Source organism: Leptinotarsa decemlineata, unplaced genomic scaffold (genome assembly GCF_025532065.1).
Source record: "Leptinotarsa decemlineata unplaced genomic scaffold, Ldec_3_MD MMD2_tig00000251_RagTag_RagTag, whole genome shotgun sequence".
In the NCBI taxonomy this organism is placed as follows: Eukaryota; Metazoa; Arthropoda; class Insecta; order Coleoptera; family Chrysomelidae; genus Leptinotarsa; species Leptinotarsa decemlineata.
In genome coordinates this window covers 710659-732644 of record NW_027412547.1, presented here as the reverse complement: position 1 = coordinate 732644, position 21986 = coordinate 710659, and the positions used below count along the sequence as shown (strand labels likewise).

Here is a 21986-nt window from a genome sequence, read left to right as displayed (position 1 = left end):
CACGAGGAATAAGTAAAGCTCTCTTAAATTTAAAAAGAAAACAAACTTTGTTGTACTGATGCTTGGATTTACAGATACCGACCAAAAGCCAAACAATCTAGATTGCACCACTCTATGCGGTTGATTAATTGCTACATTAATTGTTAAATGCCTCGATTATTTGTTTAGTTTTAATTCGCTATTACTAACTCCATCTGCGTCAATGTCTCATCTCGTAATTGGCCCAAATGACGCGATTACCAACAGATAACATGATATCAGCTACGAGGAAACAAAACTGTTTTCATTGAATGAAATCAGCATTAATTTGTTTATGTTGCAATCGAATGGTGAAGTGACACGAGTCAATGCCATTCCCCCAATTGTTTTTCGGATAATATAAGTCAATGAGATTGATATTACGCTGAACCTGATTTGCAGATACAGACCGTTCTTAGCGACCTCCTGACCGGCAGGTTGCTAAGAAAGTTATTGTATAAGTGATTTGATCAGTTGATCCTTTCAAATCTCCCGAAGAGAATGGCATATTCCTAGTTCTGCCTCAAAACGATCTGGAAATACTTTTATCCATTCTCATAAAACTGTATAGAGTCTGGCGTGTAATAACATACAACAGAGTGATCGTCGGCAACGATGGTATATTACCTAAAGTGGAGTGCAAAAACTCACACCAATTATCTTAACATACACACATCGGAAAAGTCTAGGGATATTTTTATAACATACTAAATATCATAAAAATAAATGCATGAGGTCGTTTAATTTCGATTAAATTGGTACACTCGACCACCCTGTAGATTTCTATGGGTTGAACAAAGCCTGCAAAAACGGTAACTAATCTTTTATCAAGTTTTTTACAAACTGTAGGTTTTCGGCTAAAATGAATAATCTGAAAGTGTCGAGTTTGTACATTCTATGCAGTTCTTGCTCAGCAATTAAACTGGAAATATTGTGCTTTAACATGGAACGCCATCACTTACCATTGGCTGAGATGAATAGAGCTGTAGGGCTTCTTCAAGGTGGCATGCGACAAAATGATGTAGCTCTTCGTTTGGGGGTCTCCCAAAGTGTTATCAGTCGATTGTGGCGGCGTTTCCGTGAAACTGGCAGTCCAGCCGAACAACATCCAGGGCGAGGACGCGCTACAACTGCAGTTCAAGACCGATTTTTGATCTTAACCGCAAGAAGACAACCGACAATCACAGCACCTGAGTTGGTTAACGTGTTGCAGCAGACGCACCAGGTAACCATTGGTCGTGATACTGTCAGAAATCGACTGCACGAAGCAGATCTCCACAACAGAAGGCCACTTAGGTGTCCACCTTTGTCGAGAGGCAATCGCGGTAGAAGATTAGAGTGGTATCAAGAACATCAAAACTGGGATGCAAATGATTGGGCCACAGTTTTGCTTACAGACGAATCCAGATTTGGATTTCATCCAGATTCTCGTCGAGTAAGACTTTGGAGACGACCTGGAAATAATGAACGTTTGAGACACGTCCAGGAAGTCCACACATACAGAGGTGGTACAGTATTGCTATGGGGCGGAATCATGATCGGCGGCAGAACCGATCTCGCTTTTCCAAATCGCTCCCTCACAGCTCGACAGTACCTCGACACCATTCTTCTACCTATCGTCCGTCCGTTTGCTGATGCTGTTGGTGAAAACTTCCACCTGATGCACGATAATGCTCGTCCACATGTCGCGCGTCTAGTGACTGACTGGCTCACCAACGAAGGGGTTGATGTATTGCCATGGCCAGCACAATCACCGGACCTGAATCCCATCGAGCATGTGTGGGACATGCTTCAACGAAGAATTACTCCGCATATGGGGAACATTCACACAACGTTTCAATTGAGAGAGCTTTTAATCGTTGAATGGGCAAATGTACCTCAACAAGACATTGACAATCTCATTTTGTCGATGCACGATAGATGTAGGGCCGTAATAAACCAGCGTGGTGGCCATACTTTGTACTGATTCCATTTTTTTTTGTATTATGATTTTTTTTCGGGGTGCCAAGAGCCATATTTTTTTTAGTTTTGCTTATATGCGCACTCAGTATTTTTGACCATTTAATAAATTTTGTTGTAAGGTACATTCGTTTAATAATCACCCGTCAACTTTTTTTTCCCTAAAGCGATCTAAAAAAAATTATTGCCATTTTTAAAAATATCCCTAGACTTTTCCGATGTGTGTATTTTCTACCGAAAGGACTCGACACGATACTGAACGAGCTCGGTTAGACTTGTGAATCCCCGGCTCGTCTCGATTCGAATTCCTGGATTTGCCAACACTAGATGAATTATTCAACTTTTTTAACAAAAAAATAACATCCATAATTTCATAGAATTCGGAACCCATCCTTTACTTCCTCCGCAGTGCACAATGATTTGCCGCGATCCTTTGTTTGCAGGCATGTTAGGCGTACACATTCTCAGACCATCAGTCCACTCTTTCGTAACTGTGTCGTGAGTGTCATACCAAGTTTCGTCCAAATAGAAAATTTACCGTTATTCTTGTCTATATTTAGTTATTTGTTCTAAGTGTTTGTTACGCAATTCCACTATTCTTCTACTTTCCATAACTGCTTGACGTTTGTTTATTATTTTTAATCTAAATCCTAGTTTCTGTATCCAATTCTGAAGAGTTTTGTCACAGCAGCTCACGTTATGGCCGAAAGTATTCAATTTCTTCCTTACGATTTCAGTTGTAGGAATCTCATTGCTTTTGTAACAGTCGTATACTGTTGTTTTGAATGATTTTATTAGATAAACATCTAGAGGTTTTGGTAATCCTGTATCACATCGCGTCTTGCGTTCATAAAGTTTGTTTTTGACTATTTTACGTACAGTCGAGAAAGGAATTTCGGACGAATCTGACGTCGCTTATAATAGTTTGTTTCCCTCGAAACCAAACTTGAGATGTAAATTCTTATATACATTGAAACAAACTCTCTGTTCAAGTACTTGTTCAAGGACGCCACATTTTAAACAGATAACAAAAATTTTAAGTAATTATAACTGCACCATTATCGAATTTCAACACCCAAATCGCAATCAGTTCTTGAACTGAAAATTGACTACACGAAGTGTATAAACATCCTTGCATTCTGTTCGTCACCGTAATATGACTTCAAATTCAATTTTCTGACTCTTCGGCCAATCATAAAACTAGATTAGTAAAAATAATCCAATACGAACCGCCAATTCTTCAGTCCACGTGGACTATATCACAGCGGCATCATTTCTTTGTATTGGTTTTTTTGGCCTTTGAGCTAGCCGATAGCTTTTACTATTCACAATTCCCGGTTACTTCGACTATACCGATATGTTATATCTGGGTTTGGCAAAAATCAACCCTAAAGAGATTAAAAAATGAGCTAGACCCTCTTATAGAGTGGTTCGAGATCAACTGGCAATATGCACAATTCTCTTGTCAATCTAGTCTCTCTCTTCAAAGAGATTTTGGTTCTGAAAGGATTTCCATAGTCACTGGCAGTAGCATGAAACCGAATGAGTTGGGGCTTCAGGTAAAGCGCCTAACCAGTAACCAATCTTTTTTTTATTTCACTAGTTCGGACTTCCATTGTCTACTATATAAAATGATTTGAATTCTTTACACAAGATGAGGGACTGCCAATGGGATCGCCGCTTTCACCAGTCATAGCCAATATGGAGTGGTTTGAAACTCTGGCAATTGAAGAAGCCCACAAGAAACCTCGAGTCTGGTTGAGATATGTTGACGACACCTTTATGATATGGAACCATGGGAATACTGAACTAAACGCCTTCCTGAAACACATCAACAGCGTGAGACCTTCCATCAATTTCACAATGGAGAAGGAAATCCACAACGAATTGCCATCCTTAGACGTTTTGGTGAAGAGGACCGACACTAAGTGGGAAACATCTGTATACCGAAAACCCACTCATACGGGACAGTATCTGAACCACGAATCCAACCACCATCAATCGACTAAAAGAGGAATCATCAAGACTCTATTAGACCGTGCTTTTGGGCTCTGTAATACGAAGGAAGGTCTCGAGAAGGAACTAGACACCATCAAAAATGATCTTCAGCGGAATGGCTATTCCAAAGCGATGGTGGAAAAGACTTTGGCTAGAAGACAGCAGGAGCCTCGCAAGGAAGAGAAACCGTCACAACCAGTGCTTGCACTTCCCTACATCAGAGGATTATCGGAGAGGATAAGAAGAATTGGTTCCAAGTACAACATCAGAACCTGCTTTAGATCCGGTAACACTATCCGTAGCAGCCTCACGAAAACCAGGCCACCAAACGCGGACTGCGATTCCAAGAATTGCATTTACCGGATACCCTGTGAGTGCGGAAAATCCTATATTGGTGAAACTAAGAGGCCATTGAATGTTCGCATTGCCGAGCACAAGAAAAACACACAGCGAGGGGAAACCAGCAAATCAGGAATAGCAGACCATGTTTGGACCCATCAACACAACATCGAGTGGTCCCAAGCTGAGATCTTGCACAGAGAGGAACATTGGTTTAGGAGAAAATTCAAGGAAGCCGCATACATGTTGTCCAACAACGTATTCAGCCAGGCCAGCGTAGAAATACGCAACATATGGAAACCCATCATCAAGCGAAAAATGGCCAACTCCCGCCAAAACGGTCATCTCCAACGGAACCAGTGAAGCGGAAAATGGAAAGCAGGGATAAGTGAAAGTACTCAAACGACCCATAAATAGTCATCTCTCGGAGGAATCAGTCCAGTCATCACCCGAAGACGATTGTAGATACTAACAATCGAAACGTCGTGAACTAACGTGACTTGGAATCTTTTTTTATTTTTATTTATTCAATTGTTATATTTTTACTTGTATTTTATTTCACTATCATTTCATTTCAGGTTTATTTTAATTAATATAATTGTTATTTTCAGCTATTCATTTTCAATTCTTCTTTTTTAGTTGTTTCAGGGATTTCAAATCATTTTATATAGTAGACAATGGAAGTCCGAACTAGTGAAATTCATCATGAAACATTGTCAATCACCTTCAAACAAACCTCTTTTTTATTTCCCAACAACCATGCACGTTTATGGCAAATGAAAATAATCAAAAATGTTCACATAAGGGTTGAATATAAACCATAAGCACGAGAAACAAAATTTCTTCGATAGAGTTTAACGAAAAACTTTCGCCTCACCTTGTGTTCGGTAATGAGTTCGGCCCATCCAGGTACGAACTGTGGCTTTCTGAAGAACCACAGCGCGATAGAAATGATGAAACACACGCCAACCGCCTTCTCGTGGAACGACATGGGCCCCATCTTCTCCAGCTGATGGTTGATGAGCTTTTTGGCTACTGCCTCGCCTTGCTGACCGACCTTGATCTTCTTCGCGTCCGCCGAGTTGGGACGGAATAGACCCATGAACCAGTACTGCATCCATACGATGCCGGCATACATTATGATAAGCATGATGGGGACGTTGAGCAGCATCCATTTGGTGAATTCCACGCCTGAAAACGAAAAGAAGTTGCACTTTATCGAGTAATTGGAGACAATCGAAGTCACAGAACAAATCGGGGCAGACGGTTCTATTGATGAAGCATTTCAGATCATACATAGGTTCAGGGTCACCAGGGGCTGACCTCAAGTACTATCTCCCCTTCTGTGGTCGCTCCTGGTGGATAGTCTGCTTGATGCCCTCGACAGAAGAAAAGTTGATCTGCAAGCTTATTCAGATGACCTTGTCATCCTGTCATCCTGGTCGGAAAGGGTAGCTTGTATTTCCTCCAAAGCGCATTGGACGTTGTTCACAGTTGGTGCCTGAGGGAGCAGATGTCTGTCAACCCCAGAAAAACTGTGATAATCACCAGAAGGAGAAAATTGGACGATCTAACGCCACTTTCCCTCAGTGATGAGGTCCTTCCATTTGGAACGGAGGTGAAATATCTTGGCATTGTCCTTGGTAGAAGACTCACCTGGAACGCTCACTTGGAAACAGTTTTACACAAAGCCAGACTGTCTCTATGGACATGTCGAAGGATTTGTGGTAAAACTTGGGGTTTAGGTCCCAAAAAAATCCACTGGATTTATGCGATGAGTGTTAGACCGATGATCACTTATGGTGCAATTGCCTCGTGGCCGAAGGCTTTACAGAAAACGGCCCGAGCGAAGCTCTCTGGCTCACAAAGACAGGCTTGTCTGGCTATCACTGGTGCCATCAGTACCACACAGTCAGCGGCCATGGACATCCTTCTAGATCTACCTCCTCTCCACATTTTTCTGGAGAGAGAGGCTAGATGGACTGCATACAGACTTGTGCACGTTGCCAATTGCACAAATCAATTTAATGCAGAGTGCAACAGGCTGTTGGTTGACAGTGGAAGTCACTGCATTCTGTAAAAGACCTCTGACTTTACGCTTCCAACTGTCAACTACGAACTGCCTTATAAAGTACTATTCCCGAGTAGAGAGGATTGGATCCTCCGGGAGAAGGAAATATTAAGAGCAGATAGTTGTTGGTTCACAGATGGATCAAAAACACCTTCCGGTTCTGGTGCAGGTGTTTTTAGTCGCAGACCCAGGACAGAGATATCTTCCTGCCTAGGAACTTATGTGACTGTATTCACAGCGGATATTTGAGCTATCGAATTATATGCGGACAGATTGGATAAATCCAACCTACACACAAGTCAATGAAAATATTCTCGGACAGTCAAGCGGCGTTGGTAGCTCTTGGCTTCTACCGAGCAACGTCTAAATTGGTAGCAAATTGCCAAAAACGACTCTCCTCGATAGGAAGACTTAACAGACTATTAGCATTTTGGTCTTCGCCAAAAAATAAAGCAGTAACTGAAACCCTTTCAGCAGTAGTGTAAGGCATTTGTTAACAAATAATAATACACGACCCGTTTAAACAAAACAATCGAACGATGTACTAATGAAAACTGGAAGAAGAGGAGTGGGTATTGATTTCAAAAAAGGGGTTTAATTTAACAAAAAACTGATAAGAAGAACTGCTCGAAATTTTTTTTTATTTAGGCATACAAGTTACCGAGTGGTCTGTCTAATGTATTATTAACATGGCAATTTTAACTTCAAATTATCTCGAAAAATAATCGTTACAAAAATTTTCTTTCAACAGAGTTGTGAAGGTATTCGAAAGACCTTTAAAACAAGGTGCCACTCGACCTACTTTTCCTATCTAAATAAAGGTCGTCGGACGTACCCCTCCGAGGGGGTGCGTACTACAAAAAATCTGATCAGTCTAGAAAAGTGTCCCCCTTCAATTAGAAATCGACGTGTCCAAGCTTTTTTTAAAAATCCCACTGTTTATATTCAAAAACGGCTCTGTTAAGTTTTAGTTGTTACACACTGTATACTATATTCCCACTCACCTGGACTATCAGGAAACAGCGTCTCGTACAACCCTTTGAATGTCAAATTGGTACCCGACCCTATGATGCACCCGCACCCCCGATCCCCGCCGCGTAAGCCGTCGAGATGAAGTAGCACATCGTCGTCCTCGTAGGTCTCTTGTTCTCCTCCGCGCTCTCGTGTACGATCTCCTCATCGAGGTCGTCGCTCTCGTACTTCTGCCCGATGCCCTGCTCTTCGAGGGCGGCCAGCGTCGCCTCGATGATGGGGATCATCATCGCCGTCGCGGCGGTGTTCGATATCCACATCGAGACGAACATCGTGACCGAGCAGAGACCAATGTTGAGCTTCCTGGGGCTGCACCCCACCAGCCGAATGACGTGGAGCGCGACGCGCGTGTGCAGGTTACAGTGTTCGACGGAGATGGCTATGATGAGGCCGCCCACGAACATCATGTTCGTCTCCTTGAGGTAGCAGAGGGCGGTCTGGTCCGTGTCGAGGATGCCCATCAGGGGGAAGAGGACCATTGGTAGCAGGGAGGTTACTGCTAAGGGGAGAACTTCGAATACCCAGTACCCTGGAACGAAAAAGTCAAAGGTAAAATCATCCATGTTGATTTAATCAAACAGTATTTTGAAATTATCATTCAGAGTTTTCACGAAGTGCCAAATTCTTGATAAGTCGACATAATATTTTTGTGCAGAAAACGTTTTGGATTCCTACTCCTCCTTAGTTGAACATGGAAGAAATTTCCTTTCTTTGGAAGTTTCCCCCATCTCTTCCTCAGTGATGCAGAAGTACTGAGCCAAAAAGCTAATCTCTCTTGAAAATATTTCCTATTGAACTCAAGTAAACCTTGGTTGATAAAAAGTGGATTCTTTTTGGGAGACGTCGAGTTTTGACTTCTACAATGTATATTTTTGTTGCTTTGTAAAGTTTTCAGGTCACGTCCCTAATCTGCGAACGCAACTCCTGAATGAGGAAATATTAAGAGCAGATAGTTGTTGGTTCACAGATGGATCCTACCGAACAACGTCTGAATTGGTAGCAAACTGCCAAAAAAGACTCTCCTCGATAGGAAGACTTAACAGATTGTCTCTGGCCTGGATTCCTGGCCAAAATGGCCTGGAAGGAATCCTGTATTATTGTATGGAACTAGATGGAGGTCATTTTGAACACTTTATCCGTTGATTGTGCTGCTCACTTTTGTTGATTTCCTCAATAAAATCAGCTACAGGGAATTTTTTGTTTTTTCTTAAATAAAACGTTCAACATTTAATTCCTCAATAACGAATGAACCAATTTCTAAAAAAATTACAAAATTGATGGAGGGACAAAAGACCTTCAAAATGATGTATCACACGACCCCCATGCCATTGAAAAAATAGGTGGGGCAGTTGTTGACCGCAGGGGGGTGAAGTTTCGGGTATGATTTCCATATCAGAGTTAGCCCTCCTGGAATAAAAATTGACGTGTTCTTTGAAATATCCGATTACATGTCCGTTCCTGACTTACAGGGGTGGCACAGTTTCGTATACAAAACTACCGGTCTTATGGGGTTATCTTGTTTATGCGTTTTAATCGGGCCACATAGTTTAGTGCAGGAGGGGTTCATGTTTGTGATTTTTCGTCCATCTAATTCAGTGAAGTTCCTGTCAGATATTAAACTTATTTTACTTCATGGAGAAGTAGAAGCCATAAGTTTTTTTCCACAAACTAATTTCTCCAAAAACTATCCCCTTTCCATTTACATAATATCTTAACTGTACAAAGGTACAGTGTATATTATAAATATAACAATTTTCAATTGAAGGTAACTCATATACAAATTGAACTGAGAGCTAACGGCAACAATGTTGAATGTTAGAACTAAATTCTTAACGGGGACATTTTTATTGTCTATGCATCGCCATTGTACATAATTGAAAAGTAAGATGATTCCATAAAATTTGCCCCCCGTAACAAGATAGCTTCTGCATATCGATAGGATGTACGAGCGAATAGGTGAATCAGTTCGTTAAATACTTTGAAACATCGGTAAACTGATCAACACTTCGCAGGTCTATTATATTTACGTCCTTAAAATGCCATAACTAGTCATTCGGTTTCTTCATTATCAAGCGTCCTTATCTGCATAGGCGTAGTGTGTTCTTTTTCTTGTGAAGGTGACTTTGTTTTGTATTTATTAAATATATTTTATTATATTTATTAAATAGACTGTTATATTTATTAACTTCAAAATATAAGATAGAGTTGGCCGATACTTGTTTTTCAAAATACATTATCGTAGATTTTCATCACATTCACACTTTATTGTGAGATAATTAGTTGACCTAGTCATTAAACTCAGGTATAACTATCATTAATTAGTTCCTAGAATATTATTAGTTTCTAGGAAGACGGTAATATTTCAAAAAGTATATATAAATCACAATGTATGTAGAATTCAGTTTGTTAGTGAACACGCTTCAAAAAGCTACTGTGCAGCGAAACACGTGTTGCGAATTTGTTAATCTGTTCTAGTGAAAATCTCAGAATAAAGTGTTTTTCAAAATACATCAACTTCAAAATAGTTTTTGAGGTAAGTAAACAACTGACAAATAGCTGAATAATGTGATTGAATTTTGTTATTTTTATAGTATCAAGATGGATGCCGTAGCAAGTCCAAGTAATGTACAAAGAAAGCGGAAGTTTATGTCGTTAGAAGAAAAACAGATTGTCTGTAGAGTGTACGAAAATTTAAAAAATACACTCAATACAGTTCATGTGACACACAATCAAAAGCTTTGGAAAGGTCCAAAAAAATGCTAGTGTCACATTTCCTTTCTCAAATTCATCTGTGATGTGAATAATCATATCTAGAAGTGCAGTTATAGTAGACTTTACCTCACGAAATCCATGTTGTTAAGGGTTCAGTACATTTTTTCTCTCTAAATAGTTGATCAGTCTGATTTTATAAGCCAATTCAAGCAATTTTGATAGAATAGGAACTAGGGAGATGGGTCGGTAATTACTGATATTATTTTTGTTACCCTTTTTAAAAATCGGAATAACTTTGGAGAGTTTAAGAATCTCTGGAAAAACACCTTCTGCGAAACAGGTATTGATGAAAAACGTTATGAGGCTAATTAATTCGTCTTTTGCAAATTTCAGTGAGTCGCTATTTAGCCCATATATATCTCTTGACTTTGATGTGCTTAATCTGTCAATCAGGGTAATTATATCTAGTTCTGTTACCGGAGTTAAGTAAAATGAAAAGGCTACACTGTTATTCTGTATTGATTCGATATATGTATCGCCATTAGACTCTAATTTTTGGACAATTTCCTTGCCAATGTTACAAAAGTGATTATTGAAGTCATCCAGCAATATTTGGGGGTTAGGAGAAGTGATCATAGTAGGTTTTATGAGTGACCATGCCATTCTTTGCTTATTCTTTGCATTCATGATTAGGCGTGAGTTGTGTGATATTTTTTCAGTCTTAATTGCTAGTCTATACCGCTTCTTCATTTCCCTATATATTTTCCTCATAGAGGGGTCATTTTTAGTGACTTCATTCCACCTTATCAACTGGTTTTTCAGTTCTACGATGTATTCACTATATTTTATTCTTGGTTTCTCAAATTTCTTTATTTCTCTGATGGGAAAAGCTGCTTCATAGCTATTAATAATGTTATTTGACAAGATGCTACACATCACCTCAGTATTGTTAGTTTGATAAAATTCTTTCCAATCACGGTTTGACAAAATTAGTTTGTAGTTATTAATATTATTTGTATTTATTACTCTGTCTCATTAGAATATTGTTCCCAATAGAAATGCAACTATTTTTATATTGAAAACTTATACATTTATGATCTGATAAACAAGGTTCATATGTACTGGCAGAGCTCTGTGCTGATTAGTAAAACAGCTGCCAACTATGACCACAAGAAAAGCAGACATGCAGAGTTGGTTAGAACAAAAAGGAATTCCATTCTCCGAGGACATGGTTAAGGCCGAGCTTATGAGTGTCATTAAACAGCATCGTGACAGATATCGCCAGCATGTGGTGGATACAATAGCTCGTGCTGAAGGAATCACCATCTTGAAACTTCCTCCTCACCATTGCGAGTTAAACCCGATAGAATTAATCTGGGCTCAAATTAAGGGTTAAGTAGCTCGTGAAAACGTGACATAAAATTTCTGATGTCCAACGTTTATTAGAACTCGCAGTGGAACGGATACGGAAAGAAGATTGGGCTAATGATGTAGCCCATGTGATCAAGGAAGAGGAGAAAATGTGGAGATTGGACGGGATGGTAGACACTGTTTTCGACCAAATAATAATGGATTCAAGTGTGACTGGGAATTATTTTGTAAATTATTCAGTTTTTTTTAAGTACTGCATTAGGCATAATAAGAAAATGTAATCAGTTTCACCATTGACACCAGGTAGCGCCACCTACTATAACAATTTTTACGTAATTACCTATGTGTTTAAATAAATAAAAATATTATTTTGGTACGCCTCTGCAGAGCTGGTAAGAAGATTGCTAATGAGTCACCTTCAAATGAAAATTGTTATAGTTATAATCGACTCAAATCTTACTCACCTGCCATCAAGAGCACCACGAAGAGGCATCTGAAAGCCGCGGTGTTATTGGTGAGGAAGATCGGCATTAGCACCAGGGGGTAGATGAAGACGAACAACGTCCTCCAGTAGATCTTCACGGCCTGGAGCAACATGGCGACCGTGGATGTAATACTATCGAAGGCTTTCACTGAAATAAAATGAAACGATGTTAACAAGGGCGATTCTAGGACGTACCTATCTTGGTAGACAAAAAAAATCAGGTGATTCCATCATGATAACGGTGGGTACATAGCATTCGAGGTCCCAGAGAGTTTCGGTTTACATAGAGGCACAAAAAATATTGATCAACATAAGCTACCGTTCAAGAATTGAGTAAACTAGCAAAACTGATACGTTGTGTGTCCTAAATATCATTTTAAAAGACATACAAGCGTAAAAACCCACCTACGGAGATAAAGTTGAAATTATTCCATTACCATATGTCCAGCTAAGTGCTGAATTTGAATTGGTGATGTGATAGAGTCAGATGAGCTGTAATCAAATACGTGGGGGATCTTCTTGTATCTCAATCTTTAATAACGTCCTATGTAGGTTACAGAAAATTAAAGCCACAAATTAAGAAAGGACTGATGGAACGAATGCAGCAATAAAATAACAATTTAATTGAAAGTATCGATGTAGGCTTTAAAAGCAGTAATAAAATAGGAAACAACTAGAACCATGGCAGAGAATCCAGCAAAACCAACCTACTCATCTATTAAAAACCTTTTGCCCCACATCAGAATAAAATACTGTCTGTCGACGTGCGTCTAACTGCTTTCAGATCGCTGTTTTAAATGAGCAATCCGCTGCCACCTTCCATGTCTAATCAGTTCATGAGGGGATTCGAAATGGAAGCGAGGGATTAGTTGAGTTACTTTCCACAGACTCAAATCCGATACGTCGACGATGTACTTGAATTTTTTTACACCAATAGTAGTAAGATATAGGATTTTGTGCCTTGTCTCAACAACAAATATGAAGTGTTTTGATTTTCTTCCGGGTTTTTCCGTGGTTTTCTTTGGTTATAATCTCCAAACTTTTCAACTGTGACCTAAACAGTCCTAGTATCAGAGTCAAGCCATATTCCCGAGTCGAATGACATTTATTTTTCACATAGCAGCCGGTTGGATGACAGTAGTTTATTCAGTTGGGCCACCGCCTTTGTTCATGTCTATTGTATTTCTTACTTAATGCCACAAATAACGTATAAATACTTTGGAAAGCGTAATTAAACTATATTGACGGTTCTTCAAAATTATATATTTTTTCTGTAATCGTGACATCTCTAAGTGAAATTGAACATTATTGCAGAAGTAAAAAATAATAAAAACATTGAAGATGATCCACGCTCAAGACGTCCTTCAACTCCAAACATGGATAAAAACACTGAAAAACTGAGTTCCTGTATCATTTAGCAGAACTACGTTTATGTGGAATAAACTTCCTAAGAACGTTTTTACAAATGATTTTAGCCTCCAGCGATTCAAATCCAACGCATAGGCACCGTTCTTAGAGCGCCTTAAAGATTTTTCTGTAGTGGTTGTGTTTTGTCCTCAAAATAAAAACTGCTACAGACACACTACATTGATTGTCAGTCATTTTTGGCAAATAATCGGATCCTTGTGTTGAAACATCCACTGTACCCACCAGATCTAGCTCCGTTTGACTTTTTCATGTTCCAGAAAGTGAGAGAAGCATTGAAAATAATCACATGTGATGCAGTGGAAAGTGTGAAGAAGAAATCGGCTGACACTATTGATATGCTTATAGAAAATCACTTAAACACTGTTTTGAGCAGTGTAAAATTTGAATGAAGAAGTGTAGTGGAGGGGAGTTTGGTTGATTTAAAATCATTTCATTATTGAATTTATGTTGATAATATTCTTATTTTATCATTTAGAAATGGTTGAACCGTTGAGAGACGAATGAATGAATAAATAAATCACCACCCTATTCAACTATCACAGGTTCTTTCCAGAATCGTCAGTTTTATGTGAATTCGACCAAATAACGTAAAGTGGGTATTTAATTACATATTTTGTAATTCAACAAGGGAACATTATTGAAAAATCAATTAGAAACTGCTTTTTTGTCTTTATCAGCACGTGAATAAAGTAGTTATATTTTTAGGAGTGATTTTTGGGAAAGAAAGTTTTTGGCTTTCTACTTTCAAGATGGAGTAGTAGAAAGCCAAAAACTTTCTTTCCCAAAAATAGATTTTTGTATTATTGTAAACAATAATGAACGGGTATGACATGAAATATATTTAGAATATATCAAGAGAATTTTTGTTGCACGACCTTAAACACAAAATAATTTTTGTGAACGCGCTGTATTTGTGAAGGCTGACAAATTCATAACTCCAATAAATCTTGAGAGTGATTTACTACGAATATAGTACATTATCTGGTGATTATTATTCTCAGAAAAAATATTACACTAAATATGGGCAACTTATTGTGTTTTTATTATTCTGTTACTTGTGAAGGTGTGTGGCCGTATCCAGGAATCGATAAAGAAAGAGTGGTTGATAAAATTTGAAATTATATCTGACCTCTCTCCATGTACTACCTTTTGGTAACTGCACAAATAGTTTACCAACTAGTTTATATATATATATATATATATATATATATATATATATATATATATATATATATATATATATAGATAAGTACTCTTTGATCATTCCCATATTGATTTCAATTTGAGAGCCACCGGTAGACAGCTGTTTCAGGGAATGATGAAAGAGTACTTATCTATTTATTTTTTGATTTTCATGGAATTCTTTTCCAGCAGCTTGACTGCATTAACCTTTCTAGATTTCATATCATTTTTAAAAACATGTGGATTCGTTTTCCGATGGCATTTCAGGTTAGCTTCCCAAATTTCTGCTACCGCAGTTGTCGGTTGATTGGTCAAACCACCAACACTGACATAAAAACTTGGCAAGTTGACTTGAGTGTCACACCAATAGGTGGTTCCACTTATGTTTCGCTTGCGTTTACGCAGCTATTTTTATCAAGTACTTTCTTGGTTTTTCTCATTTTGTCTTCAATCGAGGACCGCCTGCCCGGTACTGACGATGCCCAATAGGCTGAAACAGCTGTCTACCGGTGGCTCTTAAATTGAAATCAATATGGGAATGATCAAAGAGTACTTATCTATTTATTTTTTGATTTTCATGGAATTATTTTCCAGCAGCTTGACTGCATTAACCTTTCTAGATTTTATGCTGAGCAATTTCTCCAAATTGATTGAAATTACATTATACTTCAATATTCACAGTCCAATCCGAAATATCATTAGATGATCAGAAATTAAAATTTAATTGTAATATCATTTCAGGATTCTTTTCTATATAATTGTTATTTTCAGTTACTCATTTTAATTTTCAATGTCATTTGTTCTTTCAGGGATTTCAAATCATATATCATTTGGGAAAGAAAGTTTTTGGCTTTCCACTACAATAGACAAGTCCGAACTAATAAAACTGAAAATACCTTCCGAGAGTAGACTCACAAGACTCCCTTGTGAAGAAAAAAAATGGTAGCGCCCTCTCTGCGTGAGTGATGTCATATGATTGGGTTTTTTTAATCAAATAATACTAAAAAGGGGGGTCTTGTGACACGTAATTTTGAAGCTCCCGACGAATACTTCACAACCCTAGAATATGAAGTCAGTATCTTCACCTACTACAAAACATGGTATGGATCGGAGAATTCTCCAGAACATTTGTGCAAGATGTTTTTATATAGAAAGTACTCGGGTGTCTGGAACAAATTCTAGGAATGCAAATTATAAACTTTTCCAGTAATGTTGGGCAGTCAACTATGCTTTTGATAATTTTATAGGTTAGTGCAACACTATAATATTCACGCCTTTTTTTCGAGACTGCAAAAGTTATGCTTTTATAGCAATTCAGAGTGGGTTGTTCCTATTGAAGTATAAATGCCATCGGTTTTTAGGCTCAGCAGTTTCAAAAAACGTTGTTGAATTGCTTCTATTCCATCAATGTGATATTGATAAAAGGAGCTAGACACAACTGACGCGTATTCTAACATTGATCTCATGAAAGCATAGAATAAAGTTTTTAAGGTCGAAGTTTCTTTGAAATCACTACTGTTACGTGCAATTATTCCGTACAAACGACAGGAGGAGGTTACAACATTATCGATATGCCTATTAAATGATAGTGCAGTGTCAAATGTGACGCCAAGATCAGTAAATATTTCTGGTCTCACCAGGGAAACGTTTTTTATTGAATAATCAAAGAGCATTCGTTTTCAACCTGTAGGACATGACCTCACATTTATCCGGGTTCAGTGACAAGTTATTTCGATAACACCATTCTCCAACCCGTCCTACGTTTGCTGAGAGGTTCACACAATCATCTATGTTCTCAACGAGGCAGTACAGTTTTAGATCATCGGCATATAAAAGGAAATACACATCTATAACATCTGCAATATCATTAATGAATATATTGAAGAGCAACGGTCCCAGATTTGAACCTTGTGGAACACCGAAAGAAGCACTATATTAGGTAGATTTGAAACCATTGAGCTGAACATATTGTTTTCGATCCCATAGATAGGACTGAAAGAGTGCGATTAAGGATGGAGATAGTCCTAAGGCTACTAGTTTGTTCAGTAGAATGCCATGGTCAAGCCTGTCGAAGGCCTTAGAAAAGTCTGTGTAAATAACATCAGTTTGGGCCCTATTGTCAATAGATTCACCAATATGGTGGGTTACAGTCAGAAGATTGGTGACCGTTGAACGATTTTTCATAAAACCGTGTTGGTTTATGCTTATATTGCAACTAACATGCCGATATATAACTCGCTCCAGCAGAATCTCAGAAACCTTTGCAAAGTTGCAAATAATAATAGTGATAGGCTGATAATTTGAATTATCACGTCTATCTCCTTTCTTGAAAATGGGACAGACTTTTGATGATTTCCAGATCCTTGGTATTGTAACCGATCTTAAGCAGATATTAATTAGTATAGGCAGAGGACGAGCAAGCACAAACTGATGCACCCATACCTTTTTCCTACGTCTCCTATTAAGGAGAACATTCTTTTCTTGTTTGAGCCACCACAAAAAATTATCTTCAGAGTCACTCATAATTAACCCCAAAACACAACTTTAAACTGTTAACCTATCGGGTCGAACCGAGTCCAGTGTAGGCAGTTACAACGGACTGTATTGGGTTTTGGATTAAAAAACCAAATTCTACGCAGGCGAAGCCTCGGACAACAACTAGTAAGCCATAAAAACGAATGCTCTTCACTTCAAATATTATTATGACATTGAACAGGGCAAAAACGACCCCAAGATCTCTCTGATACGGTTGAGGTCACCGTCTTCACCTTGTTCGTTCTCTCGACCTCTATCAAATCTGCCTTGGAACTAATTAGAAATTCGTTATTAGTTCATCGATAACGCCAAATATCGTCGACGACTCAAAAAACGCTATCAGCAACCTCGTTCATGGTTGCAGATTTAGCAGGCGTGATCTCTCTAGACTATACAACGGGAATATAAATCACCGATAAGAAGGTCTAATGCGGTTATTAGTATGGGAAAATCGAAATGATTTTTGGTCCGCTTCCGAATCGGAAACAATTGATTATTCATGTGATCGGTGGTGCTGATAAACTTTTGACGATGTCATTGAATGATTAATATGGAGATTTGTTCAAACACGTTGAGATCTGTTCAAAAAGGTAAATGTTCAAATTTCGCGGCATACGTACTTCCGATTAGCATTTTTTTATGTCGGTACGCTCATCTCTAACACAGTTTAGCTTATTTTGCGTGTTCGACAATTTTCTACTATCGAAAAAATGGATCAAAGTATTTGCATTAAATTTTGTTTGAAAAATCTTTTATATGTTTTATTATTAACGCTTGTTCACAAAAAGATTTTGAAGCTTCAATAACGCTTGTTAACAAAATGGATTTGAAACTTCAATAACGCTTGTTCACAAAAAGGATTTGAAGCTTCAATAACTTCTAATTATTATATGCGAGCGCTTTCGATAGCAGACTGTGCTGACATTTTATCTTCTTGTTGTGCTGACGTTTTATCTTCTTGTTTGTTCTTTAATGAGACATCCGGATGAAAGGGAAAGACAAATACCTGCCCAAACCCTAATTACTGAACCAACAACAACAATAACAAATTCACTGAGGCGATCTAAACGTATAAAAGAATAAACAAGAAGATAAAACGTTCAGTTTGTAAAAAACGTGGGGTGCTGGATATCCATTGTTATAAATTCTTGGTTAGGAGCTGTTTGCCAGATTGAAGCCATAATAAAAAATATAATTCGAAGCTTTTTTACAACAAAATAATTTTTTGTGAACAGTTTTATTCTGATTTCAGACTTATTGACAGTCATTAGTTACATCAAGCCATAGGAATTATAATCGATGTTGAACACAATCTTAAACTAATTCTGAATACTTTTTTTTTACCTTGTGTTGCTATTAAAGCTTGTTGTTTTAATTTTTTAAACTATTATTTATTGTTATATGAATACCGAATTCAATAAATGTTGATTGCAGAAACCCCAAATGCTATACCGTATCTGATATGAGAAACTACAAGAGATAAGTATTTATTTTTGGCAATAATTTCATTATACAGTGACCAAACATGTTCGTCAAGTATTAATTGATCATCAATACGAATTCCCAAAAATTTGGTACAGGGTTTATTTCCAACTTGAATTTCATCTAAGACGAGCTTATCGAATTTGAACTCGAAGGTTATCATGTTTCCTTTCTTTACATTGGAACAAAGATAATTTGAGTGACACCAAGTTTTCACATCATCAATTTCTTGGGCTGCGGTCGTTTCTGGTTGACCATGCCATGAAACGGTGGCAAAAATTGTGAATTTTCCTGAAATACGTGATTTCGTTGTCATTTAGGAAGAGCAAAAATAGGAAAGGACCAAGCACTGACCCCTGAGGACCTTCCGAACTGATATTGACCAATTCTGAACGTTCATTGGAAATCTTTCTACTCAGTTTTATCCCCACTAGAGAGCTGTATTTGGGTATCATTTGTATTGGTGATCTGAATTCAGTCTTTTCAAAAACTACAGCTCTATAATTTCGATTATCTTCCTTATCAGTAGAAAAAACGTCTCGAATCGCTTTTGCGTAGACTTTCTTGACAAGTATTTTGTTTATGAATTCAGCTTTAAACCCATTGTCAACCGCAATTTGCTTGATGGTATTAAGTTCTTTATTGAAATCTCTATTGAAAGAGGAACATTGACTGATCTGTGAATCATGCTATTATAAGCTGCACCTTTGTGTTGATATGGATGGGTAGAATCGTAATGTATAGTAATATCTGTATATGACGGTTTGTGATAAATTGAAAAATCATGTTTGTTGTTCATTCTACTAATTGTTAAGTCCAAGAAATTGATTGAGTTGTTAATATCTCTATGAAAAGTATCTAATTGCCTCTTAGTACCTGTAAAACATAATAAAACGTCATCCACATATCTATGCCAATACAAGAAATTCTTAATCAAAGGATGTTTAAAGATCGACTTCACTAGATTATCCATGAAAATTTCTGTAAGTAAGGGGCTTAATGGAGGAATAAATATTGTTGGTGAATTGAAAATAATTTTGTTTGAGACATAACGAGAGAAGGTCAATTATTTCTCGTTTTATGACTGGGTTCACTTTATTTTTATCTAATAAGTCTATTACTAAAGTAATAGTACCATCAGGAGGTATGCTGGAAAATAGATTCTGTGCATCAAAGGATAGTAATTTTGCGATGTCTGGTAGAGGTATGTTCTCTATTTTATTAATTAAGTCATATGAATTCCATAGACTGAATTTTGGTTGGAAGTTACAATGATTCAAGAGGATACCGTCATTCTGACAAATCTGCATGGCAGAAATCCACTGCGATACAAAAAATCAAGAGCTTTCAAAGGAGGGAGGAAAAATCCAATACTTTTTTCATTTCAATGGAAATTTGATCATCAAAAATGAATTTTCGAATCCAGGGTATACAGGGTACACCCTGGTATTATTACAGGGGTAATAATTTAAAAATTACCAGAATTATTATTGTCGAAATTCTTTGTCACCCCGTATCTTTGAAACAAAGCGCCGTATCAAAAGTTATCATAGGACAAAATATCCTCAGGATAGTCCTAGAAATATTCGCAAAATTTTTTGCCGCATGTTTAATAAATACCCTGTATTAGTCTAGTTCACATGTACTTTTTTTTGTAACATTTTTCAGCCCTGTCCAAAAATTACGACCAAGGTGTCATTCGATTCGTATTTTTGCCTAGAAAGTTTAAGAAAAGTTCCGAAAACGCCCCGATAAAAATTACAAAAGTTATAAACAATTAAGTGAAAAAAATGGGGCTTTAGTTTCTCCTTAATATCTCGAAAAATTTTCAAAATTTTGGAAATTTGAAAAAAGATTTGAAAAGATCAATGAATTTGCGTAAAAAAATTCCCGACTCCCGAAACTGTATCTCGATTATTTATAATTTTTACAGAGCCCTGAAAATAGAGCCAAAAGCGGGTAGTCTGGCTTACGCGCGCCTTTCGTCACTCTGACATAAAAACAAAACAAATTATTTAAACATATTAAATGTAAATATTAAGGAATGAAAAAATTCATGTAATGTTGGGATACATCAATAAACAATAATCCGCAGTCAAAAAATTTTTATTCCAATTTTAACGTTAATTATAAATTTGTTAATTAATAACTTTTTCTGAATTGAAAGTTAATATAAAAATCCCTATAATTATTAAACTAAAACCCTGGCATTTTTTTCCTTTGGTAAAGTTATCCTTAATAGGCAAAAAAAAATAGATTACTGTTGCCAAAATAAAAAATTGTTATTTTCTATTTTTTTATTAACAATTGAAAATTATAATTTTATAAAAAATACATTACAATAATTTTTTTCAATTTTGTATTGTTTCAATGTCTCATGGCTAAACACTAATTAATATTATTTTTTTAAATTTTTTACAGCTATTGTTAATTAATTTATTATAAACAAATACATTGTTTACAAGCAATTCGAATTTTTTTTGCATTATGTTAATTGAAAAAAATCATGATTTTTAGAAAGAAAATGGTTTCTTGAATAAATTTCTTTGTTGCTAAAAAATGCGTTTGTTAATTAACAATTGTTTTTTGCAACTAAATATTAAAATTAAGGAACCGTTTTTTTTTAATCATAAATTCTATTGTTCTTTAAGGTTTTGAAAAAACTTTTTTTATTCTTTTTATAATTGTTTATTTAAAAAAATTGTTATTAACAATTTTTTTTAATACTTTGTTCTATAATAAAAGTAACTATGTGTTTTTTCAATTTACCTTGATACTTGTCTTTTTCATTCGCTCCTTCGCTAAATCGAGTACATGTGAACCAGACTGTATATTTTAGAAAAATTATTGAAAAATAAAAGCTGGAAATTCAAATCTAAAATACTCACTTTTAAATAACTAAACTAAATCACAGTTTCAAAAATATCACACGAAACGTTTGTTTTTCTGTCCGTCACTAACTTGCACCACTTTTTTCCTAGTTCTGTTTTCGGTACGTCAAAAAATTGTCCACCGCAGTTTGATTTCAGCGAGACCGGATTTTCGAATTTTCTTTTCGAATACCATGCGCATTTTAACTCGATTGGACGTGGCTGACCGTCTGCCAGGCTTTATATACGCTCGATCTGGCTTATCGGTGTTCCTACTTTGTGATTCAATAATAATTGTATCTATTTATTGCGATTAATTCATTTATTGACGGCCGAGAGATTTGTGGGTCATCCTTGCAGAAGCTTTTTTACTGGTGGTTCCGGTCTCATACGCATCTCGGAGGTCTTACGAAAAAGAGTTTTATTGTTAGCCAAAAATACAGGGAGCGGCTAAATTATGGAACGATTTTACACTGTACTTACGACGGTAAAGATTCGTCCTGGA

The 21986-nt window shown here is 37.0% G+C and overlaps 1 protein-coding gene across 1 annotated transcript in view; it reads right to left on the bottom strand.

Annotated features, from left to right (window-relative positions):
- Indy (tricarboxylate transporter protein I'm not dead yet) overlaps nucleotides 1-21704 on the bottom strand; it is a 31017-nt gene extending 9313 nt beyond the window's left edge. Inside the window, 5 exon segments of the mRNA XM_023165500.2 lie at nucleotides 5192-5505; nucleotides 7390-7464; nucleotides 7467-7946; nucleotides 11965-12132; nucleotides 21500-21704. Of these exon segments, the coding sequence (XP_023021268.2) occupies nucleotides 5192-5505; nucleotides 7390-7464; nucleotides 7467-7946; nucleotides 11965-12132; nucleotide 21500 (1038 nt within the window). The 5' untranslated portion in view covers nucleotides 21501-21704.
- Nucleotides 21705-21986: the final 282 nt, after the last annotated feature.